Source organism: Taudactylus pleione, unplaced genomic scaffold (genome assembly GCF_031769625.1).
Source record: "Taudactylus pleione unplaced genomic scaffold, aTauple2 ptg000302l, whole genome shotgun sequence".
Taxonomy (NCBI): Eukaryota; Metazoa; Chordata; class Amphibia; order Anura; family Myobatrachidae; genus Taudactylus; species Taudactylus pleione.
The window spans coordinates 9,725,987-9,753,947 of NW_028284703.1; the positions used below are offsets into that span (position 1 = coordinate 9,725,987).

A 27,961-nucleotide genomic window follows, 5' to 3' on the forward strand; every position below is an offset into this window, starting at 1 on the left:
TCATCCTTAGGTTCATTTATGTGGTGGGTGACAGGTTTGTGCTTCTGTTTGTCCACATATTTATATTACATTGGCCATAAATAATTTTAATTAGTGCTGGAGTACCATCCTGAGGCACCCCTGCAAGTGTCCCGAGGCACCCCAGAGTGCCATGGCGCGCAGTTTGGGAATCACTGACCTAACCTTAAAAATGTTGAAAAACCCCCCCAAAAACCGTGTTGACAATTTTTTTAATTTCGTCCATATGTGCGTCGAAAAATTTGAACCTGTCATCCTTTTAACCATGTCAATCTTCTGCACTGTCAAGCTTTTGCCTGTTGGCCTTTTGTACCTGCCAAATTATTGCATGTCAACCATTTGGTGTTGACCCAGTGCCTGTCGACCTTTACATTGTCAATCTTCCATCCGAATACCGAGCATTTGTTTATCTTTATAATGTCTTTAGAGGCTCCATCAGTTAATTTTCCCCCTGTTCTGGCAGATGACAATGTCAAAAATGTACAAAACATTCTGCAGCTTAATGTTTTGGTGACTGAGATCACGTGTGTGAGGGAAGAGGTTCTTCTAATCTGAGTCATGTGCTCAGGATACACACATAACAGATAAACCTTACCCGTACATATTCTTTTATTCTACATAAACATTACATTCTGGCTTTCCTTTGTTAGAAATCTCTACTGATCCCACTCTTTATAGATTAAATAACAGTGCAAAGAAAAGTTGTTTGATTAAACTTTTTTCCATTCATTATAGCTGCACAGTAGTGACCCCTATAAGCTTCTAGTAATTACCAGCACAGGAGGTGATCTGCTTCATTAGACAGGCCATGTAACGGATTGGTTACAGGATGCAGGTGGTCGGGATCCCGACAGTCAGAACCCCGATGCTGGCATCCAGACGAGGTTAGGATATCCTAACCCTCCCCCTCTCCCTAAGGCTAACCCTTCCTCCCCAGTGCCTAAACCTAACCTTCCCCCGCATTCTGAGCGCTGGAATCCATGCGGTCGGTATTATGAACACATCCCCATGTAACTGCTGCCTCTCAGTCCCTGGTGCCCAGGGTAACATGGCTGGGTGTGTAATGCTAAATCTGGAGCTTCTGAGTTTTTATTCCTAGATATCGTACCTGCCTACTCTCCCAGAATGTCCAGGAGGCTCCCGCATTTCGGGTAGCTCTCCTGGACTCCCGAGACTATAGGCTAGCCTCTTGGATGCTGAAGTACTTCCCCAGTAAAGTGGGGGGACTGAGGGCTTGATGGTCACCCCTGGCTGTTGTCCAGTGCCTCAAATCACAGCATTCCACAGTGAGGGACAGGGCCACAATGATGTCCCCCGCACCTCCCACCTCTATCGCCCCATCTCTTCCTTATTTCCTAAAGTGGTACTATCCCATATATAAATGTATGTATATATTCAATTCATTTATGTACAAAGAGAACATAATTGCCTGTATGTGAAGTTAGAACCAATTCATATATTTACACAGTTCTTAAGTTAAAAAGACTGTCAGTCTAATTATTATACAACCCACCCCCCACACGAGGAACAATGCAGTTGGCTGTTCACTCCAGGCACCTGGGGTCAGTGAGCGCGCGGCCCAGGACGGTTGAATTACACCTTGGACATAGGGGAAACTGCCCCCATAGAACCAGCCCAGGATGCCAGTGGTCTAAAGCGGCGTGTGCGGGCGGCGGGAAGAGGACCCACACGTGACCGCTTATATATGGAGGGCCGCGGGAGCCGTTGGGAGTTCACCAGAACCTGAGGTGACAGGACCTGAGAAGGAGTTGCTTTAGGTGAGGAAAGTGGGTCTTACCGACGGGCTCTGTGAGGAGCCGCCGCTGCCGTGAGGTAGGGATTGGAATCATTTGATGTTTCATCGGAAACATCAGTCAGTTGGTTCCGATGTTCGATGTTTAACCCTGCAATGTTTCATCACCATCGCTAATTTCTCCCCCGATGTTTTTCCCTGCTTTTCCAATGTTTTTTTTTTTTTTGTGACACTGTGTGGTGCTGTCACTTGTGTGTGATACTGTGTGGTGCTGTCACTGCTGTGTAACACTGGGCCTGATTCAGAGCCGCTCGTAAGTGGCCGCTCATTCGCTCCGAGCGATGTTCGCACATCTGCGCATGCGTATGGGTCATAATGTGCATGCGCCAACCAGTCAGTGTGGTCGGAAATCGTGGAATCGCAAAATAGCGAGCGCCTGCTATTTTGAGTGACAGAATGAGGCGTTTGTGGGTAGTAACAGGGGAAGGTGCTTGAAAACGGGGAGTGGAGATCCGAACGCAGGCGTGCCAAACGGTCAAAATGGGCGTTTTAAGGGTGTGCATAATTAACAAAGCAGCGTCAACGACCACGTCACTTGGTTGTCTCTTAGTCTGAACTGTTCGCATGATTGCGGTAGGAAAATCCAACCACAAGCACTGAGAGCAGTTCAGACACCTTTCGATGTACTCGATTAATCTAATAAATAGCGGAGATGACTTATAATGCGAACGACCAGGGGGCGTCTTTAGAAAATAGCGAGCGCATGTTTTGTTCGCTCGCTCAGACATAGAGGCGTCAACAGACCGCAAAGAGTGAGCGCTCAATTTAAATATCCGGCCCTTTTATCTGAACGAGCGAGCGCAAATAGCGTCCGGCTCTGAATCAGGCCCACTGTGTGGTGCTGTCACTGCTGTGTGACACTGTGTGGTGCTGTCACTGCTGTGTGACACTGTGTGGTGCTGTCACTGCTGTGTGGTGCTGTCACTGCTGTGTGATACTGTGTGGTGCTGTCACTGCTGTGTGACACTGTGTGGTGCTGTCACTGCTGTGTGGTGCTGTCACTGCTGTGTGGTGCTGTCACTGCTGTATGACACTGTGTGGTGCTGTCACTGCTGTGTGACACTGTGTGGTGCTGTCACTGCTGTGTGGTGCTGTCACTGCTGTATGACACTGTGTGGTGCTGTCACTGCTGTGTGGTGCTGTCACTGCTGTATGACACTGTGTGGTGCTGTCACTGCTGTGTGACACTGTGTGGTGCTGTCACTGCTGTGTGACACTGTGTGGTGCTGTCACTGCTGTATTACAGTGTGTGGTGCTGTCACTGCTGTGTGATACTGTGTGGTGCTGTCACTGCTGTGTGACACTGTGTGGTGCTGTCACTGCTGTGTGATACTGTGTGGTGCTGTCACTGCTGTGTGACACTGTGTGGTGCTGTCACTGCTGTATTACAGTGTGTGGTGCTGTCACTGCTGTGGGATGCCAGCTGGCTCTCTCCTTGTTTTATAGTCAATCACAGCTTAATAAGAGAGTACAAAACACTGACTGGGCTACTACTGCTGCTGGCATGCTGCTGCTGGGGGTGTTGGCTGACAGAGTGAAAGACACTCTGGTCAGGCAATCAGGTGCAGCACATACTGTAGGACAGCTCCACCCCTGGCTCACTGTCACTGGTGCTGCTCTCAGTGAGCACTGGTTGGCTGCTGGGGTGTCTGGCTGCTGCAGCTCTTCTTGGTAAGCAGCAGTGAGCTGTTTCATTAGTTAATACATAATGTTTTATTTCTTCAATAACAAGTTTAAGTTACCACAAAACAAGTTTTACTTCTAAAAATCCATACATATAATTTTTGCACCAATTATATACTGTTTGCCTCCATAAAGGTAGCCATAGTATAATAAACATGTAATAGACTAATAAACTATTAAAATAATTAAGTAGAGTTAGAGTTAAAGAAAAGAAAACATAGGTAAACATCGGTTCCAAGGAACCAATGTTTATATCTAAATAATGTTTTGGATTCAATGTTAAAATCATTGGTACTTCCAATGTTTTCTTTCGATGCCCCATCCCTACCGTGAGGAGATCACCGGAGCACACAGGAAGCTGCTTCCGGGACCCTGAGAGGAGGAAGCAGCATCAGCAGTGGATCCGCTCTTCCTCCCCCTTCCTGGTGACTGACAGCTGGGGCTGGAGAGTGACAAGTGCTGAGGCGCGGCTTCCACAGGATAGGACAGACCAGAGCAGGTGACAGGTGGAGCAGTGAGTACCCGCTCTTAACTGTCAGTCAAACATAGCCCCTTTTATAGTTAGTGGATCACAGCTGGGGAAGAAGTTCTATCAGTCTTTAAGCAACCTGGATCCCTAGTGACTTTAGGCCCTGATTCAGAGCCGGACGCTCTGACCAGAGCGCTCGCTCTGAATCAGGGCCCACCTCCATTAATATGGAGCATCCTCCTGGACGCTCGTATAGCTGTGGGTCACCACCCACAGCATATACGAGCGTGCAGGATGATGGTCGCGATGGTCTTGACCACCGCGACCATCGAAACTGCGAGCAACAGCCTGCGGTTGAGGTTTTCAACCGCAAAGGCCAGGAGTGATTTTGGTTCTATCAGAGCCAAAATCACTCCCACTGACATCACTAGTGATGTCAGTGGGGCCGGCTTGAGACGGTAGGCGTTCCCATGGGAACGCCTCCGTCTGGCAGGCACACCCCCGGCACGCCCACCAAAGGGGGCGTGCTGTCAGTCAACATCGACAGCACGCCCCCTTTGATGAGACACTACGAGGAAAGTCCTTAGCTCGTCGCGTCTCGCGCATGCGCACGACGGAGCTCCCTCCGTCGTGCGCATGCGCAGTGCAGACCATCGACCCACTTGCGAGCGGACAGCCGCTCGCGAGTGGGTCTGAATGAGGGCCTTAGTGCAAACCATATGGTGAAAATGTATTGAATTGCAGTAAAAGGCAGTGTCCTATGCAATGAGAGTACCCCATCCTTCAGGGAGTCTAGCAGAGACAAGGGGCAGATTGGGATGGAAAACCAGCCCGGGAAATTTCTGGAAGCAGTCCTAATGGGAGCGGGTCTGCTGAGGGGGTGGGGATGTTGAGTGGGTGGGGTCTGTGGAAGAGGGCAGTATACTCCCTCCTCTTAGGGCCTAGAGGGGCTTTTGCAAGCCACTGAGGAGAGCAGTGTCGGCAACATAAATTTTGGTGAACGATGCACGTTTTTGGGGGCCCCCATCCCTCTGCACTAGGTACAGGCAGGGATGGACAGACCTGATTACCGATGGGAAGCTGCACATTTTTTGTGCGCCTCCCTCCACTTTCCCTTTCCCCTCCCTCAAGATGCCTGTTTACGTAGAAATATAACCAATGTCACCATCATAAGCAGATAATGTTTAGTAACAGAAATTTTTGTGCAGGGCAAAATGTGAATTTCCCTGATTAAACAATTTCTGACTCTCTCCAGGACCCCCTGTGTTACTCCAGACCCCCCTACGTCTCCATCCCCAGGCCCCCCTATGCTTTTCCAGGCCCACTGTGGCTCTCCAGGCTACCTGTGCATCTTCATTTCCAGGACCTCCTGCCTCTCTGCAGGCTCCCTTATGTCTCTCTCCAGACCCCATTATGTTTCTCTCCAGGACCCCGTTATGTTTCTCTCCATACCCAGGGTCCCCTGGGTCTCTCCATCCCAAGGACCCACTGCGTCTCTCCATCCCCAGACCCAGTGTGTCTCAGCCCCATTCCCCCAGACCCAGTGTGTGTCTCTCAGTCCCATTCCCCCAGCACCACTGTGGCAGTCTCAGCCGCACTCCCCAGCACCACTGTGGCAGTCTCAGCCGCACTCCCCAGCACCACTGTGGCAGTCTCAGCCGCACTCCCCAGCACCACTGTGGCAGTCTCAGCCGCACTCCCCAGCACCACTGTGGCAGTCTCAGCCACATTCCTCAGCACCACTGAGGCAGTCTCAGCCGCACTCCCCAGCACCACTGAGGCAGTCTCAGCCACACTCCCCAGCACCAGTGTGTGGCAGTCTCAGCCACACTCCCCAGCACCAGTGTGTGGCATCCCCCTCCCCAGCCCTGTGTCAACAGGTCCAACACCAGGTCCAACCCTGTGTCTTCAGGTCTAACCTCCCCGCTCCCCCTCCCTCCTGCCGCCACCAACACCACTTACCTGCTGCTGCTCCTCCTCCTCTGTTTGGCTACCCGCGGCACTGAATGTCTGTGGACTGTGTGGGCTGAGGCAGGCGTCACCGTGCGGCTGCCTACTGTTGCAGCATGCAGGGAGAAGAGGGTCTGGGCAGCGGAGGTGCTGGAGGCGGAGCTGTCAGTAGTGACTGACAGGTGCCGCAAAGGTTTGTGGGAGGAGCTGCTGCGGCTGGGCAGCAGCTCCCCCGTTAGCCATTTTTACTTTTTTTTTAGCAAGCTACTGCGCATGCGCAGAAACTGTACAGCTGTCCAATTGGAGCTAACCTCCGATCGCGGCAGCAGTTGAGGGTGGGCATGACTTGGCCGCCGCCAGCGGCCACTGTATGGACCGGCCCAGCGGGAACCAGTCCGGTGTCCCAGCGGCCCAATCCGCCCCTGAGCGGAGATAACAGAGACGGTGTATGTAAGTGAGCAGCCATACTTTCAGCCAGGATGCAAGGAGTCTAGCCAGTATAAATTGCAACAATATTACTACAATTAACTATTATTGAGCCTAATCCGATACATTACAGCAGCTATAATACAGTTACTATTATAGAGATATTGTTGCATTCAACATTGTACTCAGGCAAATTCTCTAGTATTATCCAGCAAGAGAAGGCAGAGAAGATTACATTGTGAATATTAATATCTGTGAAAAGTAACTTTAACTGTTTAAAGAGCATCAGTGCAGGATTTTGCATAAAAAGAGGACACTTCATCTGATCCTCCAAATATTGGACCTCATTCAGAGTCGGTCGTAGGCGGCCGCTCGGTCGTACGCCTAACGACCGCAAAACTGAAAAAGGAAGTGATCATACGGCCATTCGGTCATAACCAAAGTGACGCCCATATGTGAACAATGCACCTCCTCTAGCTAACGAGTGATAGCAGCTAGCGATCGAGTCAATCGTTGTCAGTCGCTGTATGTTAATTTTCTTCTGATGCTTGCGGCCACTTGTGTTTTGTGCAAATTACTCCAAAAATTACCAAAAAACCGCATAGAATAAGCCATCCCCCTGAAATGTATTTATTCTTATTATTCGCTAATGCAAACGCAGCTGAATCAATTGCATGCCAATTAGCAGTGTTATTAGCTACAACAAACGATTATTAGCTGCTTGCATTGTGTGGTTCAAAATAGAAACATCACTCCGAACATCAGTAACATTCGATAGTATCGATTGTACTCTGGGGCTTGAGAGAGCACGTACCCAACCTTAAGCTGTACGATCAGTCAGGCCTCGAACCTGCTCGCAGTGTGACGTTTTACTACTTCCGCACTTCTATGTCGGTTGTAGCCGGTAATTTATGTACGCCCCTAAAACCACCACCCCTGTCACCACCCACAAACGGCCTTTCATGTCAATCAACTCTCGGAAGCCAATTCCTGCTCGTAAGCCGTACGATCGACAGCATTTTGGATCGCAAGGTCTCGTACACACATGCGCACAACTAACCGTACGCATGCGTGGTTTGGAAACATCGGATGCGTACAACCGAGCAGCCGCTTACGACCGACTCTGAATGAGGTCCATTATCCTTCAACCCGGGCAACGTTTTCAGTTATTGATTACTAGGTAGACAATCTCTTGCATGCAGAGAAAAGACTAGAGACCATTGTATTCTGTTGGTTTGGTGCACCAAATAACCTTTGGTCATAGTTTATCCATTTATGCTATTACACCTGAATTTGAAGATATATGTATGTTTGCTGTTAACCCATTTTTTCCCGCAGTCGGATCGAGGATCCAGAGTTCCAGTTCAATAGAATTCACGGATCCAAGTGTTATTTATTCGCTTAAAATGTGTTGAGCCAATTGTATTGCTTCTTGTTACATGCATACTGTTGAATAAATACATCTTTTAACTGTACACTAATGCCTGTATCTAATCATCACCTTGTGGAAGATTTCAGAACTATCCAGGGCTGTGTATTGGTAAGGAAATATCTGCTACACCACACTTAACATTATCTGTCTGTATAGTGGGTGTCACACTGCTGCTTAGCTATCCCAGCAAAAGTTTTGTTTGTTAAATAGGCAGTGTTGATAAATAGGCCTCTAAACTTCATGCACCAAAAGCCTACTGTCTATAAGATTGCAAGCAGGGTCCTTTTATCTCTTTGTTTCTTCCATATGTCTTGTTGTATTACTATATTTGTTGGCAATTGTAAACAGGGGTATGGCTATAGTGGGTACACTGCAGGGGGTGCCATTGCTGAGGGGCTCTAAGGCTTAGGGTGCCCGCAGCCTGTCTCTCCTGCTCACAGTGCTGAATGCTGCTGGGAGAGACACTCCCATCTTCCACTGAATAACACGGGGGAGTTTGCGTGCAAACTATAAATGAGTGCAGGGGCACTTCTATGCAGTTTATTATAATTTAGGGCACAGTTTGACTAACTACTGCATATACAAGAGGCATTACTATAAAGCGTAACATGAGTATATCAGGAGGTGCTGGAATGAGGAATGGTAGTATATGTACTGGGCAGTGGCGTACCTAGGGGGGTGCCCTGGGCGCCATCGGACTGGCGGCGCAGGAGGGGGGCGCTGTTGGCCTCGGTCCAGGACGGTGGTTTCAAGTAAGTGTAGTGCGGACCACACAAAGTGCTGTCCACACTACACATTAACAAACACGCTGGCGGTGTGTTTGTTTTAGCAGCCAGTGAGAGCTAGACAGACTCTAATTGGCTGCTGTACCCATGGCCGGAGCCGGGCTGGAGCTCAGTCATGGAACGTCAAGTTCCTTTTTTTGGTGGACTGTATGGGCAGGGAACCGCAATTCCGCCCTCACTGCATGTCACTTCCAGGTACAGAACTGAAGGGGAAATATACCTTTCCATTCAGGTACAGTAAGTGTTGTTTTTTTTTGTGTCTCTGTTATATACAGTATATGTAAGGGGCACGGCATAGGAAGGGACTACTACTGGGGGCACTGTATAAGGAGCAGTTCATATGGGCACCACTACTAGGGGCACTGTATAAGAGGCACTGCTGGGTACACTGCATAGGGGGGACCACTACTGGGGGCACTGTATAAGGAGCACTGTGTAAGGGGGACCACTACTGGGGGCACTCCATAGGAGGGACCACTACTACGGGCCCTGTATAAGGGGCACTACTTGGGGTACTGCATAGGGGGGGACCACTATTAGGGACCCTGTATTTAGGGGTACTGCATGGGCGGAGCACTACTGGGGGCACTGTATAAGGGGCACTACTGGTGGCACTGCATAGGGGAACCACTACTGGGGGCACTGTATAAGGGACACTTCATAGGGGGGACCACTACTGGGGGCACTGCATAGGGGGGACCACTACTGGGGGCACTGTAAAAGGGGGACCACTACTGGGGCACTGTGTAAGGGGAACTACTACAGTAGGGCACTGCATAATGGGCACTGCTACTAGGAACATTGCATAAGGGGCACTGCTACAGTGGGCATTGCAAGAGGGGCACTACTACAGAGGGCATTAAGGTGCATATGGAATGGATAGGTATGTTCCCAGAGTGACGAGAAATGGTGGTATGTCATGTTGACATGCCCACATTTTCAGTGGCCACGCCCTTTGTGGCATGTGATCACGCCCACTTTTTGGAGCTTAATTTCTTAACTTGTCCTGGGCATCAAATACCCTAGTTACGCCACTGGTCCTGGGGGATGTGTTGATGAGTGGGTAGTGTATGTCCAGGGGGTGGGTATAGTGGGTAATGTATACATTTTTGCTTGTAATATCATTGCCGTGTTTTGTTTGTAATATAATTTCTGTGTTTTGTTTGCTGTAATATCATTGCTGTGTTTTGTTTGCTGTTACATCATTGCTGTGTTTTGTTTTTGTAAAATGATTGCTGTGTTTTGTTTGCTGTAATATCATTGCTGTGTTTTGTTTGTTGTAACAACATTGCTGTGTTTTGTTTGTTGTAATATCATTGCTGTGTTTTGTTTGTTGTAATATCATTGCTGTGTTTTGTTTGTTGTAAAATCATTGCTGTGTTTTGTTTGTTGTAATATCATTGCTGTGTTTTGTTTGCTGTAACATCATTGCTGTGTTTTGTTTGTTGTAACATCATTGCTGTGTTTTGTTTGTTGTAATATCATTGCTGTGTTTTGTTTGTTGTAACATCATTGCTGTGTTTTGTTTGCTGTAATATCATTGCTGTGTTTTGTTTGTTGTAATATCATTGCTGTGTTTTGTTTGTTGTAAAATCATTGCTGTGTTTTGTTTGTTGTAATATCATTGCTGTGTTTTGTTTGCTGTAATATCATTGCTGTGTTTTGTTTGTTGTAACATCATTGCTGTGTTTTGTTTGTTGTAATATCATTGCTGTGTTTTGTTTGTTGCAACATCATTGCTGTGTTTTGTTTGCTGTAATATCATTGCTGTGTTTTGTATGTTGTAATATCATTGCTGTGTTTTGTTTGCTGTAATATCATTGCTGTGTTTTGTTTGCTGTAATATCATTGCTGTGTTTTGTATGTTGTAATATCATTGCTGTGTTTTGTTTGCTGTAATATCATTGCTGTGTTTTGTTTGTTGTAACATCATTGCTGTGTTTTGTTTGCTGTAACATCATTGCTGTGTTTTGTTTGCTGTAATATCATTGCTGTGTTTTGTTTGTTGTAACATCATTGCTGTGTTTTGTTTGCTGTAATATCATTGCTGTGTTTTGTTTGTTGTAATATCATTGCTGTGTTTTGTTTGTTGTAATATCATTGCTGTGTTTTGTTTGCTGTAATATCATTGCTGTGTTTTTTTTGCTGTAACATCATTGCTGTGTTTTGTTTGCTGTAATATCATTGCTGTGTTTTGTTTGCTGTAATATCATTGCTGTGTTTTGTTTGCTGTAATATCATTGCTGTGTTTTGTTTGTTGTAATATCATTGCTGTGTTTTGTTTGCTGTAATATCATTGCTGTGTTTTGTTTGCTGTAATATCATTGCTGTGTTTTGTTTGCTGTAATATCATTGCTGTGTTTTGTTTGCTGTAACATCATTGCTGTGTTTTGTTTGTTGTAACATCATTGCTGTGTTTTGTTTGCTGTAACATCATTGCTGTGTTTTGTTTGCTGTAATATCATTGCTGTGTTTTGTTTGCTGTAACATCATTGCTGTGTTTTGTTTGTTGTAACATCATTGCTGTGTTTTGTTTGCTGTAACATCATTGCTGTGTTTTGTTTGCTGTAATATCATTGCTGTGTTTTGTTTGTTGTAACATCATTGCTGTGTTTTGTTTGCTGTAATATCATTGCTGTGTTTTGTTTGTTGTAAAATCATTGCTGTGTTTTGTTTGTTGTAATATCATTGCTGTGTTTTGTATGTTGTAACATCATTGCTGTGTTTTGTTTGTTGTAACATCATTGCTGTGTTTTGTTTGCTGTAATATCATTGCTGTGTTTTGTTTGCTGTAATATCATTGCTGTGTTTTGTTTGTTGTAATATCATTGCTGTGTTTTGTTTGCTGTAATATCATTGCTGTGTTTTGTTTGCTGTAATATCATTGCTGTGTTTTGTTTGCTGTAATATCATTGCTGTGTTTTGTTTGCTGTAACATCATTGCTGTGTTTTGTTTGCTGTAATATCATTGCTGTGTTTTGTTTGCTGTAATATCATTGCTGTGTTTTGTTTGTTGTAATATCATTGCTGTGTTTTGTTTGTTGTAATATCATTGCTGTGTTTTGTTTGCTGTAATATCATTGCTGTGTTTTTTTTGCTGTAACATCATTGCTGTGTTTTGTTTGCTGTAATATCATTGCTGTGTTTTGTTTGCTGTAACATCATTGCTGTGTTTTGTTTGTTGTAATATCATTGCTGTGTTTTGTTTGCTGTAATATCATTGCTGTGTTTTGTTTGCTGTAATATCATTGCTGTGTTTTGTTTGTTGTAATATCATTGCTGTGTTTTGTTTGCTGTAATATCATTGCTGTGTTTTGTTTGCTGTAATATCATTGCTGTGTTTTGTTTGCTGTAATATCATTGCTGTGTTTTGTTTGCTGTAACATCATTGCTGTGTTTTGTTTGTTGTAACATCATTGCTGTGTTTTGTTTGCTGTAACATCATTGCTGTGTTTTGTTTGCTGTAATATCATTGCTGTGTTTTGTTTGCTGTAACATCATTGCTGTGTTTTGTTTGTTGTAACATCATTGCTGTGTTTTGTTTGCTGTAACATCATTGCTGTGTTTTGTTTGCTGTAACATCATTGCTGTGTTTTGTTTGTTGTAACATCATTGCTGTGTTTTGTTTGCTGTAATATCATTGCTGTGTTTTGTTTGTTGTAATATCATTGCTGTTTTAAATTTTGGTCTTAAACTCACTCAGAAGTGACGGTTTGCAAAAGCCGCTGCTTATTTACCCCTCAGTATCTAATCTCAGGGTAGGGTATAAACTGATATAGTTTGGCAACATTTAGCTGAACAAAAAATATATATCACCTTGAGACACTGAAGCTAGAGTATATACAGTTCCTTATTAACTACAAGCACTCAGTGTATTATATAACCTCAGTTGTATTTGCCATGTGCACTAGTATTTGCTGTTACTGTAACAAAGTTTTGCTGATGTATTACAGGCTCACGCTATGGTCTGGCACACCTATAATACCCATTACCGCCCATCTCAAAAGGGGTACCTCTCTGTGACATTGGGCTCCCATTGGATAGAACCAGACAAAAGAAATATTGACTCATCAGCTATTGAGATATGTCAGGAATCCATGGACACTGTACTTGGGCGATTTGCTAAACCTATCCACGGGGACGGCGATTACCCTGAGAGTCTGAAGAGGAAATACGGCTCAATCTTACCTGAATTTTCAGAGCCAGAAAAAGCTCACATTAAAGGGACAGCGGACTTCTTTGCATTCTCCTTTGGGCCCAATAACTTTAAGCCATCAAATGATGCCAGTAAATCAGCTCGAGTTTTACTCCATCTAAGGGGGGTATTGAACTGGATTAAGTTGGAATATGATAATCCCAGAATCCTAATCATGGAAAATGGTTGGTTCTCCAACAGCAACATCCAAACTGAAGACACCACCACATTATACATCATGAAGAAATTTATCAATGACGTCCTACTGGGTAAGTAGATGTTGGCTCCTTAATGTGAGAGTGGTGTAACACACAGGTACGTCGGGGCTGACTTATTCTGAGTTGGACGCAGCCGTGGCCTTCCTTGCGCCTTTTGCCGACTTTATGCTAATGTCGCTACAAAGCCCTTCCCTGGTGTACGTCTGTACATCCGAATGTACAAGGACTGAGACGCTCACTCACAGCATCTGTAGACACTGCACTGCCGCCTGGTAGATGCACAATCGATTGCCCCATAAAAAGGTGCACCAGCGCTGTGGCAGGTGCAGTTTCTCCGGCTGAGTAGGGCCTCCAGGGCGGGATGTACTAAAGGAAAAATGCATTTTCAGTATGTATCAACAGTTGGCCGCCAGAGGGCAACGCCAGCTTTTGCTGGTGTTACCCTATAGAAGCCTATGGGCTTCTACTGCATCGCGCTGCTATGAGGGATCCGATCGGATCCCTCCCAGCATGTCCCACGGCCACGTCACTCTGGGCATGCACAGATGGACTCCCGGGTCATAAACCCATAAGTCCACGGTGCAGAGCGGGTCCGCAGGGAACAGCTCTTATCGGAAGAGCTGTCCTTTGCTGTACTGATTGGATATGTTAGTACATATGCGATCAGTAGGGATGCGGTGTCTGATGGTAAGTAGCGCCAATGTTAGTACATCCCGCCCCCTATGTGAGCAGTTAGGAATCTCTGTACTGTACACAACCGCTTTCAGCAACACGCCTGCAACACTCCCATAAAGCATCACCTCAGTATGTGTCTGATTAGTCACAACCCCCGCCTGTTACCTCCCAGTCACCACCAAATATATTCCAGAGACTGTGGGCCTGATTCAGAGATGGACGGTAATGCAATCGCAGCTGCGATTTTGCGCAGTTCGCAATTGCGAAAGTAGGCTAATGTTTCAAAAGCTTACCTGAGCATGGGGACGTCCATTGCTGCCCTCTCATATGCGTCCGATGTCGTACACCAGCGTAAACATCAGTAACATCAGTGCAGATCCGGCAGCCATGCAGCTTATACGGCAAGTCTGACCTGTCTCAAACACCTGACCTCACCTGAGATTAGCAATGGCTACTTTATGGACGTCCATGATACGGCGTTTAAATGGTCAGATACGCCAGCGTTTACCTAGCCACCCCTGTTACCTCCCCCAAACGCTGACTACCTGTCACTCACTTCGTGAGTGAATCCTCTGTGTGAGCATAGTCGCAAAACAATCGCTGCATGTGAGCAGTGCGGCTTACACAAATGCGCAATGGCGAATAATTGCTCGATCTGTGTAAATATCGTCATTGTGTACATCTCTCAATGAGGCCCTGTGGGTCCAAATCCGTACAAACACCATCAGGGTGCCTGCGCTGTGCAACTCAGACTCATGCCATATGAAAAATTACTCAGCGGCGTCCCACATCGCCGCTACGTCCAACGCAGGATTGGGCGAAAAACATCTAACTACCTGATAATAGACCAGTAAAGTTATGATCCATTACAGTAATTAATGAAAAACTTAAACTGGTCTCAGATCTTTTTTTTTTTTACTATTATCAGAAAATAAATTCCCTCTAAATGTAAATGTTTTACCTGTAGATTAAATATTAAAGAGATATAAAAACAATGCAAGTAAAATATCAGTCAGCACATACCATGTCTGTCATCTAAACTGTATGGAGAAACCAACAATCTCTTCCTGTGCTGTGGCATGGATTTTGCCCTGTAACCTAGTCATGGCTAATGGAACATATAGACAAAGGGCCTGATTCAGACCCACTCGCGAGCGGGTGTCCGCTCGCAAGTGGATCGATGTTCTGGACTGAGCATGCGCACGACGGAGGGAGCTCCATCGTGCGCATGCGTCAGACGCGACGAGCGAAGGAAAGTCCTTCGCTCGTTGTGTCCGATCAAAGGGGGCGTGCTGTCAATGTTGATTGACAGCACACCCCCTTTGGTAGGCGTGCCGGGGGCATGCCTCCCTGACGGGGGCGTTCCCACGGGAACGCCTCCCGTCAAAAGCCGGCCCACTGACATCACTAGTGATGTCAGTGGGAGTGATTTTGGCTCTGATAGAGCCAAAATCACTCCGGAGCTTGCGGTTGAAAACCTCAACCGCAGGCTCCGGCTCGCAATTTCGATGGTCGCGATGGTCTCGACCATCGCGGCCATCAAAATGCACGCTCGTATAGCCTGTGGGTGGTGACCCACAGCTATGCGAGCGTCCAGAAGGACGCTCCATTTTCATGGAGGCCAGTCCTCATTCAGAGCGTGCGCTCTGCTCAGAGCGTACGGCTCTGAATGACGGCCAAAGTCAGTGAGCAGAGTATACAGCATATATTTGCAGAGTCGCAGATGCGATATCAGATGTACGTATGGAGAAGTGTCTTGCAAAATAAAGTGTGTCATATCCAGATAGAGAAATTGAACCTGCCTAAAGCTGGGTACACTAGACGATTTTTTGAGCGATTTGTCAGATTCCAATGGATCGGAACGTCAAATCCTCAAAATCGTCTAGTGTGTACCCACTATGTCAGACAGTGTGCTACCATGGGGTCCGCATCGTCAGGTCGGCCCCACATGCAGCTGAATCTGACGATGCGAATGATGACTCCATGCAGCGGGATACGGCAGGGGCCGATATATCGGGTGGTCGGGCACCGGATCTTCTAATGTGTACCGGCCACCCAATATGTCGGCCCGTCGGCAGGGTAGGTTGTCCATCAGAACGCTGGATACACGCGTCGTTTATTGTGCACCCAGCTTTAGGGCAGGTGCCAGTTTCAGTGGCACGACTGTTGGTGCTGATATTCCCAAAGGTTTTATCTTTTGTACGCAAGCGGCGGATGTGAGACGCCGAAGGTGGGCGTTTCTGTGCACAAGACTTCAGCTAAACCATTAGCATATTTTTGCAGAAACGCTGCGCATGGAATCGCAGTTGCGACAGGATTTGCGTGCACCTCTACATCAGGCCCATCAATTAAGTTTCATTGGTTAATACAGAAAAGTATCATTTCCATTAAGCAGGGGTGCATTAAGAAAGGAGGGGCCCCATGTGCAGTCCGGGGCCCCCTCTTCTCTACCTGGCGACCGGCAAAGCACTGAGCGCAGTAGATTCCGGGCACTAGTCTGTTGCAGAGTCTTCTGCGCATGCGCAGGTCATCGGGGAAATGTTGTGGCAGCCATTTTCCTGGTGATTTCCCTACTGCGCAGCTGCAAAACCCCGGGAAAATGGCAGCTGCAGCCATTTTCCAGGTGATTTGTAAAGCGATGATACCGCCTATGTGGGACTCCGGAGAGGTAAGTATCGAATAAATGGGTGCAGGGTGTGTGGTGTGGGCCCTTGTGCACCCATTATAGATACGCCCCTGCCATTAAGGACTGTGCTGCCCAACATTTTTAACTTACATACTTGCCTACTCTCCAGTAAAGGCCACCAGAATGTCGGCAAGTATGGTCTTATATGGCTGAGAACAGAGGGCCTTATTGCGATCCGCATGCAAATGCAGAGTTTACGCAGATTGAGCGATTGTTAGCAATTGCGCATGCACGAAAGCCGCACTTCTGTTCCGATTGCGCTAACACAGAGGATTCATTCGCAAAGTGAGTGACAGATAGTTTGTTGGCGGTAATGGGGCGTGGCTAAGCAAACGTAGGTGTGACGGGACCATTTAAACTCTGTTTCATGGGCGTGCATAAATTAGCCATTGCGATCTCCTTCGCAGCATGAGAGCCCTCTGCGCGTCAGGAGAGCCGCAATGTTTGAGATTGGTCTGACTTACTCAGAAGCTGCGTGGCTGCCAGATCTGCGTCAATGCTCCCGAAGGTCACACTGTTGCTCTTCGTCAGATGGATATGAGAAGGCAGCAGTGGACGTCCCTATGCTCAGGGAAGCTTTGGAGACATTAGCATATTTTCGTTATTGCGATCCGAAAGAAATCGCAGCTGCGATGGCATTAGGGTGTGGATCTGAATCAGGCCAAGAGAGGAACCTTCAAGGATATTGTGTTGTCTGAGGCTCTTAGTGAATTGATTGGCAGCATTTTCATATATTTTGACAGCCTACAAAATGGCTGCCACCACTATGCTAATGTAACTTGTATTATTTAACAATTACCTTTTCCTATATTACTATGAGGGCTGCTAGGCCAGGTAACAAACCAGATCTGTGGGCACATTTTCTATATAAATAATCACATTTGGATTGTTACTCAAAAAACCTCCCCGATATTTACCTTTTACTGCTTAGTATAAATCATATGCTTCTCTGAAATGTGTTAATTAAGGGGGAGATTTATCAACCCACAGCAACCAATCAGATTCTAGTTATCATTTTATAGAATTTATTAGAGAAATGATATCTACAATCTGATTGATTGCTAATGGCAACACCTCCAGTCCACTCGTCATCTGTGTAAGGTTCGATAAATCTCCCTCTTATACTTATTACTAACCTTATTGTTTATGTTTTGTTTTTATGTGATCAGCTATTAAACATGATGGCGTGAAGGTTTTTGGCTACACCGCATGGTCGCTGATGGACAGCTTCGAATGGCAGGAAGGATACAAAATCAGGCGTGGGTTGTTTTACGTAGATTTCAGCAAGAAGGACAAATTGATAACGCCCAAATCTTCTGCGCTATATTACCAGCAAATCATACTTCACAATGGGTTTCTGTTGGAGGCAACTGACTCGGAAGTCCATGGGCAGTTTCCATGTGACTACTCCTGGGGAGTAACAGATTCTGTACTAAAGGTAAACACAGATGGAGGGGTGCGCCTATAATGGCTGGGGCAGGGTGCATCAGACAGTATTTAGGGGAGCAGATATTATAAAGTACTGAACAAAAAATTGGAAAATATCTTATTGCAAAAGTCTAAGGGGTCTATGGGCCTGATTCACCAAGGAACGCAGTTGCTTATAAGCACGCAATCGGTCGATTAATTCAAACTGCGCATGCGTATGCATAAACTTGAACAAGGAATGGGAAAATGGGAAAAGAATCTTATAGCTAGGTGTACTCAAGCAATGTATTGAGTATTAAAATATAACTTTTAATAGATAATATAAAATGTTTTATTGTAATAAGCACATGTGAAGCTAGCGAAATAAAAACAAAACATAGATAAGAATGTGAAGAAAAATAAATAGATACAAGTGTTTAAAATATAATTCTGCTGACGTGTAGATAAACTGGCATCCAAAATATGTCTGTGCTTTTCACCATAAATTAATAATTGGAGGTACTGTAGTGTTATTCTTAATATATTGTGTGCAGTTGTTTAGCTCTTACAGAGATTCCTTCTGTAGTTATAACCCAATAATGTTGCAATACTTGCTTTAGTTGCCAAAGATATTATTGGATATTAATTGTATCCAAAAACCGATATTATAGCAACATACTGTGATTCTCAGTATAAATCTCTGACCACAATAATATTATGCATATATTTTCCATGTATTATCACCCTTGACCATCGTTGTTAGTGGGTTATATATATGGATAAAACATCTTTAATATGGTATGGCAATCCTATATATATATGTATCAGTGACGGTTGTATAACACGGCTCCTATAGTCACTGCCGTCAGGGACCTGACATCCAGCAGAGTCAGTGTATCACTAGATAAGGGTATTGTGGTATAGATATATAGTGAGATGGTCTTAGGGAGATAGTTTCCATTCAGCCTGTGTTTAATAGGCAGTATACGCATCTAACATAATACACATGCACAGTATATCTGGTCTCCCGCAGACCTACAAACAAACAAACTGCATAGCACTAGCTCGACGGCTCCGTATATGGAGTCAAACAGTATTAGATAGCACAGTAATAAGTAGTTATACACTGGTGCGTGGAAATATCTATGGCATGCGTATGCATCACAGTGCGCAAGCTAGGCGATGGGTTAGGAATTGAGGACGCAGTGACTATGCAGAACCATGGCGGAGTGATTGACAGGAAGTGTTGTTTGTGGGTGGTGACAGGGGGGTGGTCGGGCGAACGCAGACGGGCCAGTGCATGTCAACGCCATTGCAAGGGCGTGCATAAATTATCCACTGCGATACCAGATGCTGCCTGAGGCGTCATAGCGTGCGCATAAGTAAGCACTTCCTGAGTAAGATCTGGGCTTCTCTAACTATCCGATTTTACTCGATGTTACACTATGTTGGTCAAGTATACGGATGTGAATAAGCAGAATAGTGATCCGTAGTGAATCAGGCCCTATGTACTAAGTATTCGAGAGAGATAAAGTGGATGGAAATAAAGTACCAACAGATCAGCTCCTAACTGCCATTTTTCAAACACAGCCTGTAAAGTGACAGTTAGGAGCTGATTGGTTGGTACTTTAGCTCTCTCTACTTTATCTCTCTCCAAGGTTTAGTACATAGACCCCTAAAGGGTCTATTCATTAAGAGAAAAATATCCCTTGTGGTAATTAAGGATTGAACTCGCTGAGAGTTCATTCCAAGTATTGGAGGTATTTATCATTCCTCCTATACTTAATTATCACTTCCAAAAAGCTGCTCTTTTTGCGGAGACAGCTTTTTGGAATAAGGGGACTCCTCTGCGGGAGCAGCCCAGAGAAGAGAAGCAGATGGGAAGTGATGGGGGTGGACGTTTCACGTAATTAGGCCGCAATTCGGGCATATTTAAATAGGGGGCAGGGTCAAATGATGAGATTATCATGAAATCGCATCCTGAAACCCCGCCTCTTTCTCGCGGAACCACTGATTGCAGGTAAGTTTTTCCGTATCTTGCCTTCTAGGAAGTGGGCAGGATATGGGAGAAGTCCCTATTCTTCTGGCGGGTTACCCGAAAATATTGAGAGCCTCCTGCAACTTCGAGGAGAGTAGGCAGGTATGCACCTCCCCCCCCCTGCACGATTGCCTACTCGCTCCCCCCAGCTTTTTCCCAGTCAACCCCCGCTGCCTGTCCTCTGCCCCCGTAGTGCTGCAGCCACCACGGGAGTCTGTGAATCCGCTGAGACCATGCAGCCCAGCAGAGTCAGTCCCCAGCAAGGTAAGAGGACACAGCAAGGAGGGATCTTTTCAGATCCCTCTGCTGTATTGGGTGCTGTACGCCATCTGAGAATGGTGTACACTACCACTGTCAAATTCTGAAAAAAATTATTAATTTTCACCTACTTTTGTAGAAATTAAGTGATGATAAATAGACCCCTAAATGAGCAGTCTCTTCATTGTTAAAGGTCAAATAATTATTAAAATAATATTATTTCAATTCTATAGTATACACTACCAGCATGCAAATACTTCTTGAATCTTATGTAAAGGATGAGGACCATTACCGGACTCAGGGCCAGATTCAGAGTTGTACGCAAGCCCAATCGTTTGCGTACAATGCTGATGTTTGACTATATGCGCATGCGCAGGATCTCCTTGCTCGCTCACACTACTGGGACGCGGCAGTCTGATTAACAGGCTGCAGCTATTTGGGGGGCGGAGCTGGGGTGGCGTGAAGCAGAGTCCAAGAAAACAGTCCCGTTTTTTCATGCTGAAGCCAGTGTCTGCGTTCTGTCACTGGCTTCAGATGCATGGAGACACTGGAAGGGATGACCGATGTTCACACAGAGTGAACTTCGGAAACAGCAGCTGACCGCTAAAGCTCACAGGAGGAGTCTATTTACACAAAACTTCTACTGCGGCATTAGTATATTATTGCACAGCTGTTGCGTGCAAAGACGCAGCGGCTGTGCAATCGCATGCCACTCTGAATAGGCCCTCAGGCAGCAGAATTACAAGGTGCACCCTTGCCAAACAAGGCACTTATTCATACATGCATTATACAAAATATTACATAGCTGACAACTAATCCTAATTTCCCGCTCATTTTGTTGGCAGGCAGAGCTGGCTCCCTCCTCTCCTCAGTTCGTAGACCGCAGATTGTATGTGTGGAATGTTACTGGAGACGGCGTTCTGCATGCAGTGAAAGGAGTGAAGCTGAAGACTCGTCCCGCTCAATGCACCGATTTCATCAGCATCAAAAAACAGGTAGACCTGCTGACCAGAATAAAAGTCACACATTATAGATTTGCTCTCAACTGGTCCTTGATCCTACCAAAGGGAGATTTGTCTGCAATCAATAGAGAAGTCCTGAGGTATTACCGTTGTATGATAGAAGAAGCATCCAAATTTGGAATCAAGACCATGTTGACGCTTTACTACCCAACGCATGGCTCGCTAAGTCTTCCTGGACCTTTGTTAGAAAAAGGAGGCTGGTTAAACAGGACTATCGCGCAGGCTTTCAGGGACTACGCAGAGCTGTGCTTTCAGGAACTGGGCGACCTGGTGAAGCAGTGGATCACTATGAATGAGCCAAACCGCCTAAGTCAACATTACCAGTACAGCAGTAATAACACCTACCGAGCGGTACACAATGCCCTCATAGCCCATTCTATGGCATGGCATTTGTATGACAAGATCTATAGGACTGATCAACAAGGTCATGTATCATTGTCTCTACATGCTGACTGGGCCGAGCCGGCCAATCCCTTTCTCGATTCTCACGCCGAGGCTGCCAAGCGTTTTCTGGAATTTGACATTGCTTGGCTTGCTGAGCCATTATTTGGCTCTGGTGACTATCCAGCTCTCATGAGACAGTATATTCTCACCAAGAACCAAAAGGGAGTGGCTAAGTCTTTCCTCCCGCATTTCACAGAGGAAGAGAAGAGCCTGGTGAGAGGTGCAGCCGATTTCATTGCCTTGAATCATTTCACCACTAGGCTGGTGATTCACGAGGCAAAGAATGATAGCAGATTTGACGCTGACCAGGACATCTATTTTCTCTCGGATGCCACACAGCCAACTTCAGCTAGTGGGTTTGCAATAGTCCCGAATGGGATAAGGAGACTTCTAAACTGGATAAAGAAGAACTATGGAAACATTCCAATTTACATTACAGCAAACGGAGTGGATGACAAATCTTTAGAAAATGATGAACTTAGAAAGCATTATTTACAGCAATACAACCAGCAGCTATTACAAGGTAAGGGTTGGGTGCTTATTTTCCCATTAAATGTGCATGGTATATGTTTTTTGTAACATATGTGTATATCTGTATATTCAATGTGGGACATGTATGCACAGGAAAGAACATGCTATAGCTCATATCAGCTAGTCAGTTCAGTTCATTAGTGCGGTTAGCTAATGAAAACATTAATTGTTATAGGCTACAAAACCTTTTTGTGGTGCTGCAGTTTTCATAGCTATACCTGATTATTTACAATGTGTCAACATTGTGACTGACCGCACATCATACCAATTTCATACATCATACCGATTTCATACATCATACCAATTTCATACATCATACCGATTTCATACATCATACCGATTTCATACATCATACCAATTTCATACATCATACCGATTTCATACATCATACCGATTTCATACATCATACCAATTTCATACATCATACCGATTTCATAAATCATACCAATTTCATACATCATACCGATTTCATACATCATACCAATTTCTTGAAAAATACCCCCATACCACATGCCCTGGCAATCCTCCAATGTCATCATCTTCTCCATCATTTTCTTCTTTATCATTCCCCCATATCATCAGTCTTCTATGCTATTATGTTTTTAGTCAGTCCCTCATATATATCATCATATCCCCATCAATCCTCAATATCATCCTCTCCCCCAGCAATCCCTCATATCATTATGTCACCCATCAATCCCCCATATCCTCATCTTCCCAAAAAATGCCCAATATCATCATATTCCCTAACAATCCCCCATATCCTCCTCTCCCCCATCAATTACCTTATGTCATCATCTTCCCTATTAATCCCCCATCAGTTCCCCATGCCATTATATGCTCCAGTCATTACCATCTACTCTTTCAATCCCCATATAATAATCTCTCCATCAATCCCCTATATCATATAATTGACTCCCCCATCAACCCCCATATCATCTTCCCATCAATTTCCAATATCATCATCTCCCCCATCAATCCCTTATATCATGATCTCATCCATCAATCCCCCATATCCTCATCTTCCCCCCAAAAATGCCCAATATCATCATATTCCCAAACAATACCCCATATCCTCCTCTCCTCAATCAATCACCTTATGTCATCATCTTCCCTATCAATCCCTCCATCATTTATCTCCCGCTTATATTACCCATAAATCCCCTAGATAACCATTTCCCCCCTCAATGTTCCATATCCATCCTCCAAAACATCATGGCTTCATCAGTCCCTCATACTGGGTTGGATATGGATTGCCGGCGGTCGGGATGCCGCTGGTCAGAATACCGACAGCTGCATCCCATAGGTAAGTATGCTAACCCTAAACCCTACCCTAACCCTCCCTGCCCAGTGCCTAAACCTAACCTCGACCCCTAAAGCCTAATCTCCCCCTTCCAGCACCCTAAACCTAATACTCCCTCCCCGGTGCCTAACCCTAACCCCCCCTAGTGCCTAAACCTAACCTCCCCCTCCCAGCACCCTAATCCTAACCCTCCCTCCCCGGTGCCTAACCCCACACCCTAACCCTCCCCTAACTGGTAATACTTAGTTTTGGGATGCTGGCGGTCGGGATACTGGATTTCGGCACCGGCAATTAGACCATCGGCATGGCGGGATGCCACCTACATTACCCTCATACCCCCTGTAATGCATCCTTTATCTTCTTTATCTTCATCTATCTTTATCTGCTGTGTGTTGCATTATATATTATACTGTATTATATAAGGTCCCATTTGACCGATGTACTACATCCTATTCATCACTAGCCTGGGCTCCCCTAACTCTCTGAGGCCTTGAGGTGTGGGTGTAGTAGCACTTCTAGTTGGTAGCAGAGTGGTGCACCACAGTGAAGCACTGAGGTGGATCTTGTGGTAGCACTCTGGGGGAAACGCCTGCTCTTTTAGGAGTCTGAGAGGTCACCTTCTAATGTGGCAGTGTCAAGAGCATTCTGGGAAATTAGGCAACTATTCAGTCACTGGATCATTAGGCAAACAATTGCTGTGCTTTCATGATGGAGATGCAGTTACAGAACGTTATACGATCTATAGACACAGGTGATCCAATGTTATTCAAAAAAGTACATTTAAATTATGATTTACATTTTCCACAATGAAAGTGACTGCTAGCAAACATTCAAGTAACTAGGAAAGAAGGTAATACTACAATATAAATAAATATTTCTACATTCTTTGTGCTTGGAATGAGGACTGATATGTTATAGTACGGGTTGGGTACGGGATGCCAGCGTTTGGGATCCCGGTGGTGAGAATCCCAACGCTGGCATCCCATCAGGGTTAGGTTACCAACAGTTGTTGGTAAGTACCCTAACCCTCCCCTTCTCCCTACCCCTCCACTGCCTAAACCTAACCTTTCCTCCCTAGTGCCTAAACCTATCCCTCCCCCAGTAGTGCCTAATCCTAACCCTAACCTCCTCCTCACCCCACTACTTACCGTCGTGGTGCCTGGGATTCTGACTTCTAAGCGCAGGCATCCCGACAGCCGGTATTATGACTGCATCCCTTATAGTACTGACTCCGCTCTATCTCATTCTCTTCCAGCCTACCTACAAGATGACATCAACTTAAAAGGATACTACGCATTTAGGCTGAATGACAAAACCAAACCACAATATGGATTCTACAACTCTGCCATGTACAACATGAAACCGAAGGCTTCAGTGAGTACGTACAGTGCAATCATCACAGCAAACGGCTTCCCACCGGATCACGCCAGGAACTCCTGCAGAATGACGAGTGCCGAAAACATTTGTCCTTTCTGCACATACATACAGCAAAGGAAGCCGCTCATCTTCTTCTGCTTCTGCCTGTTTTCCACGGTCATTCTATTAATAACTGTCGCAGTCATTCGAAAGTACAAGAGGAAGAGGAGAAAACTGCGCCCTGTAAAACCCCAGCACAGAGCCTGTTTTCTAATTAAAAAGAAAGCTGGTTTCAGCCAGTGCTGATCACGACAGCCCCCAACTGACTTTTTCCATGAATTCACTCCATTTCCTCTATGGAATTCAAATACCGATCCATGGCTTGCCATGGGGTCTCTGTCCCATGGATCATTGGCAAAGACACGTGACATTCTCATCATCAGAGCTTACAATTTAATTTATAAACTGCAGTTCTACTGTAATATATATATATTTTTTTTTCATTATTTAAAACAAGAAAAAAGTCACCGTTCCGGGACGTTGCCTATTCTTTAATTTGCCCACTTGCAACATTCCACTATAACAGATTAGTAGCACTTTTTATGAAACATTTATTTATAGAAATAAAATGCTACTAGTCTCTTCACTAGGAGCAACTCTGTTTTAGAGAGAAGTTGGGGGGGACACAAACTCCTTACCCTTATCCGTGGTTCTTCAATGCATGCCAAGGAAGGTTGATGATCATGGCTTCACACTGGACCTGTAGCTTAGAGCAATTGCCATGCCACAGCTCAGGATAACACAATCATAGACATGTCTTTGATAGAGATATTTTTTCGGTCAGTGGCCCAGCTATTGCCTGCCTGCACCAGTCACGGGTTGGCTTAGCATCATGGGTAATAGGCCTAGAGGCTATAAAACCCATCATGCTCAGCCAACCATTGACTGGGTGCCACAGTGAAGTAGCCAAATAGCATCATGAATGCCACAAGTTGCCCACTGATCTCTTTGGTAAGATGAGGGTTTAATAAGGGTTTGAGTTTAATGATAGCTTAATGAGGGTTTGTGGTAATGAGCCCCAAATTTTCTTTTCTTTGTCTACTGTTATTATATTGTCCTTAAAATATTCCACATAACAAGCAACAGTATGTCTTCTAAGTCAGCCATTTGTTTTACAGCTGTGATTAGGTTGCAGTTGTCAGCCAGCTCTCCAAACGGCCTCCAGCCTTACAGCCAGACCATAAGAGGTTGAACAATGTAGCTGGATTTTCACCAGCATCATAGAAACATAATAGCTTAAAAAAAACTATTTGGATAAGGTGGTTTAAGTTATTGTTTAATAGGAACATCCTAAACAAACACACAAACCACTCCAAGACAGGCTAATCATTGACGTATGACACTGACATGTGCTGTCATGGCAAAAGTGCTTTTAACCTTTTCATTATCATTATTATTATTATTATTATTATTATTATTATTATTTTCCTGTCTAACATCCATTACAGAGGGATGAAATGGAAATACTGTAATTATCAGGTGCGTTATATCTGGGTTGCCAGATCACCGATTTAGGGCCGTATTCAATTTGAAGCGAAAAGCCGTTTTTGCGTGTTTTTGGCAAAAACTTTTCGCCAATGACGTCATTTTCGCCTGTTTGGGTTTTACTCCGTATTCAATTTGAAAGCCTTTTCGACCTAGGCGGAAAGTCAATGCAATGTAATAGGCGGAAAAGTTTCGCCTATGAATCGGAGGCGGAAAAAAGTGCAGAATTGGGGTTTTGGGGTGCAACGTTGCAGGAACTCCCGTGCAGCCTTCAGACAGTCCCCCAAAGGTAAACTGTGTCAAAAAATGTAAAAAGAACACTTAAGGACACCCCAAAAAAATCACTTTGAATTTGGGGGTGAAAAAAAAAATGTTGGGGGACAAAGTTAAAAACTAACGAACTTGACTCTGGGGGGTCCCCAAGTATGACCCAGGTGTTTTTTTGATTGCAGGTGCTTGCGGCAGGTGGATTTTTCACGATTTTTTCAACTTAACTTTAGCAGCTTTTAAATATGCTGACCCCCATTTTCACGTACCCCAAATGTGCTGGGATAACTTATTTTCTGGAAAAAAAATACTCCTGAGTACTATTCTTCACCACGTATAGAAAAACGGTATTTATCAGCTATTGAGCCCGTTTAAAAACACCAAATATCTTCAGCAAGCCAGATTGGGGGGTACCATACCTAACCCCCATGTCAGAGCATCTTTTGGGGGGTGTCAGGCTGATTTCCCCAAATCTGACAGTACTTTCCGCCTGTTCAAGTTTCGCCGGGTCCCATTTTTCGCGTACTTCCATATTGAATACGGAGTTTATCGCACACGGCCGCGATACTTTTTTGCCTACAAAAGACGCGATGTAGGCAAAAACTCTGGGAGGTGAAATAGAATTGCGCATCCGCTCTAATTGAATACGGCTCTTAAAGTCAAATACGTTACACATATACATCATGGCTGCATTTGCTCCCTATGTAGGCAGGCGGAAAGGCGTGCAGGTTTAATGGCTGACTTTGCATTGTTTGGTAACTTTTTAGTACAAATATTCCATATTATCCAATGGGGTGGCACTCACACATAGCTAAGTGTACCCTCACACTATTGTGTCTGAGCTCACTGAGGGGCTTCCATTAATAAACCGATTTCTGACCGAAAATAGTCTCGAACATACAGAGCTAAAAGGGGGGTAGGGGCGGGGGACACGAAATACCATTATGTCATGGATTTCTTAATAAGGAGGTCACAGATTAATATATTTATTCTATAAATATGTCATATGTCATGTGCTAATTATTGGTAAATGGGGGTTCACTCATATGTCTCTGTTTAACGACAATTTTGAAGTAAAATATAAAATCGTCTCTGTGCACATTAGTCTTTACACTTCTTTCATTTCTAATTTTGAAGCTCCCTTTGTGATTAGCCGAGTGGGCGGACCTGTCAGCAAGCAGGCGGGGCTTGATTCAGTGGGAGGAGTCTGCTTAGGCTCACTTCACTTTCTGGGATGTCCACCACTATGCATGTCGGCATGTTTTGTCATCTATAGATTTCATAATCTGCAATATGATGGATTATAAAACAGTAATTTTGCCTTTACAGGAAAAAATAATTTCAGCCAACGTAGATCCATGAGTGAACCTCTTCGGCCGTTTATTGAGATTCACATCTGGTATTAAAATAAACTAGATATGTGTCAGTGTGTCATTTGTC

At 45.0% G+C, this 27,961-nt stretch overlaps 1 protein-coding gene across 1 annotated transcript in view; it reads left to right on the forward strand.

The window, feature by feature from the left end:
- Positions 1–27,895, forward strand: part of KLB (klotho beta) — a 46,472-nt gene extending 18,577 nt beyond the window's left edge. Inside the window, exons 2-5 of the mRNA XM_088442025.1 lie at positions 12,530–13,040; positions 17,520–17,788; positions 20,899–22,042; positions 24,609–27,895. Coding sequence (XP_088298151.1) covers positions 12,530–13,040; positions 17,520–17,788; positions 20,899–22,042; positions 24,609–25,015 — 2,331 coding nt within the window. The 3' untranslated portion in view covers positions 25,016–27,895. The remainder of the gene's footprint in view (positions 1–12,529; positions 13,041–17,519; positions 17,789–20,898; positions 22,043–24,608) is intronic.
- Positions 27,896–27,961: the final 66 nt, after the last annotated feature.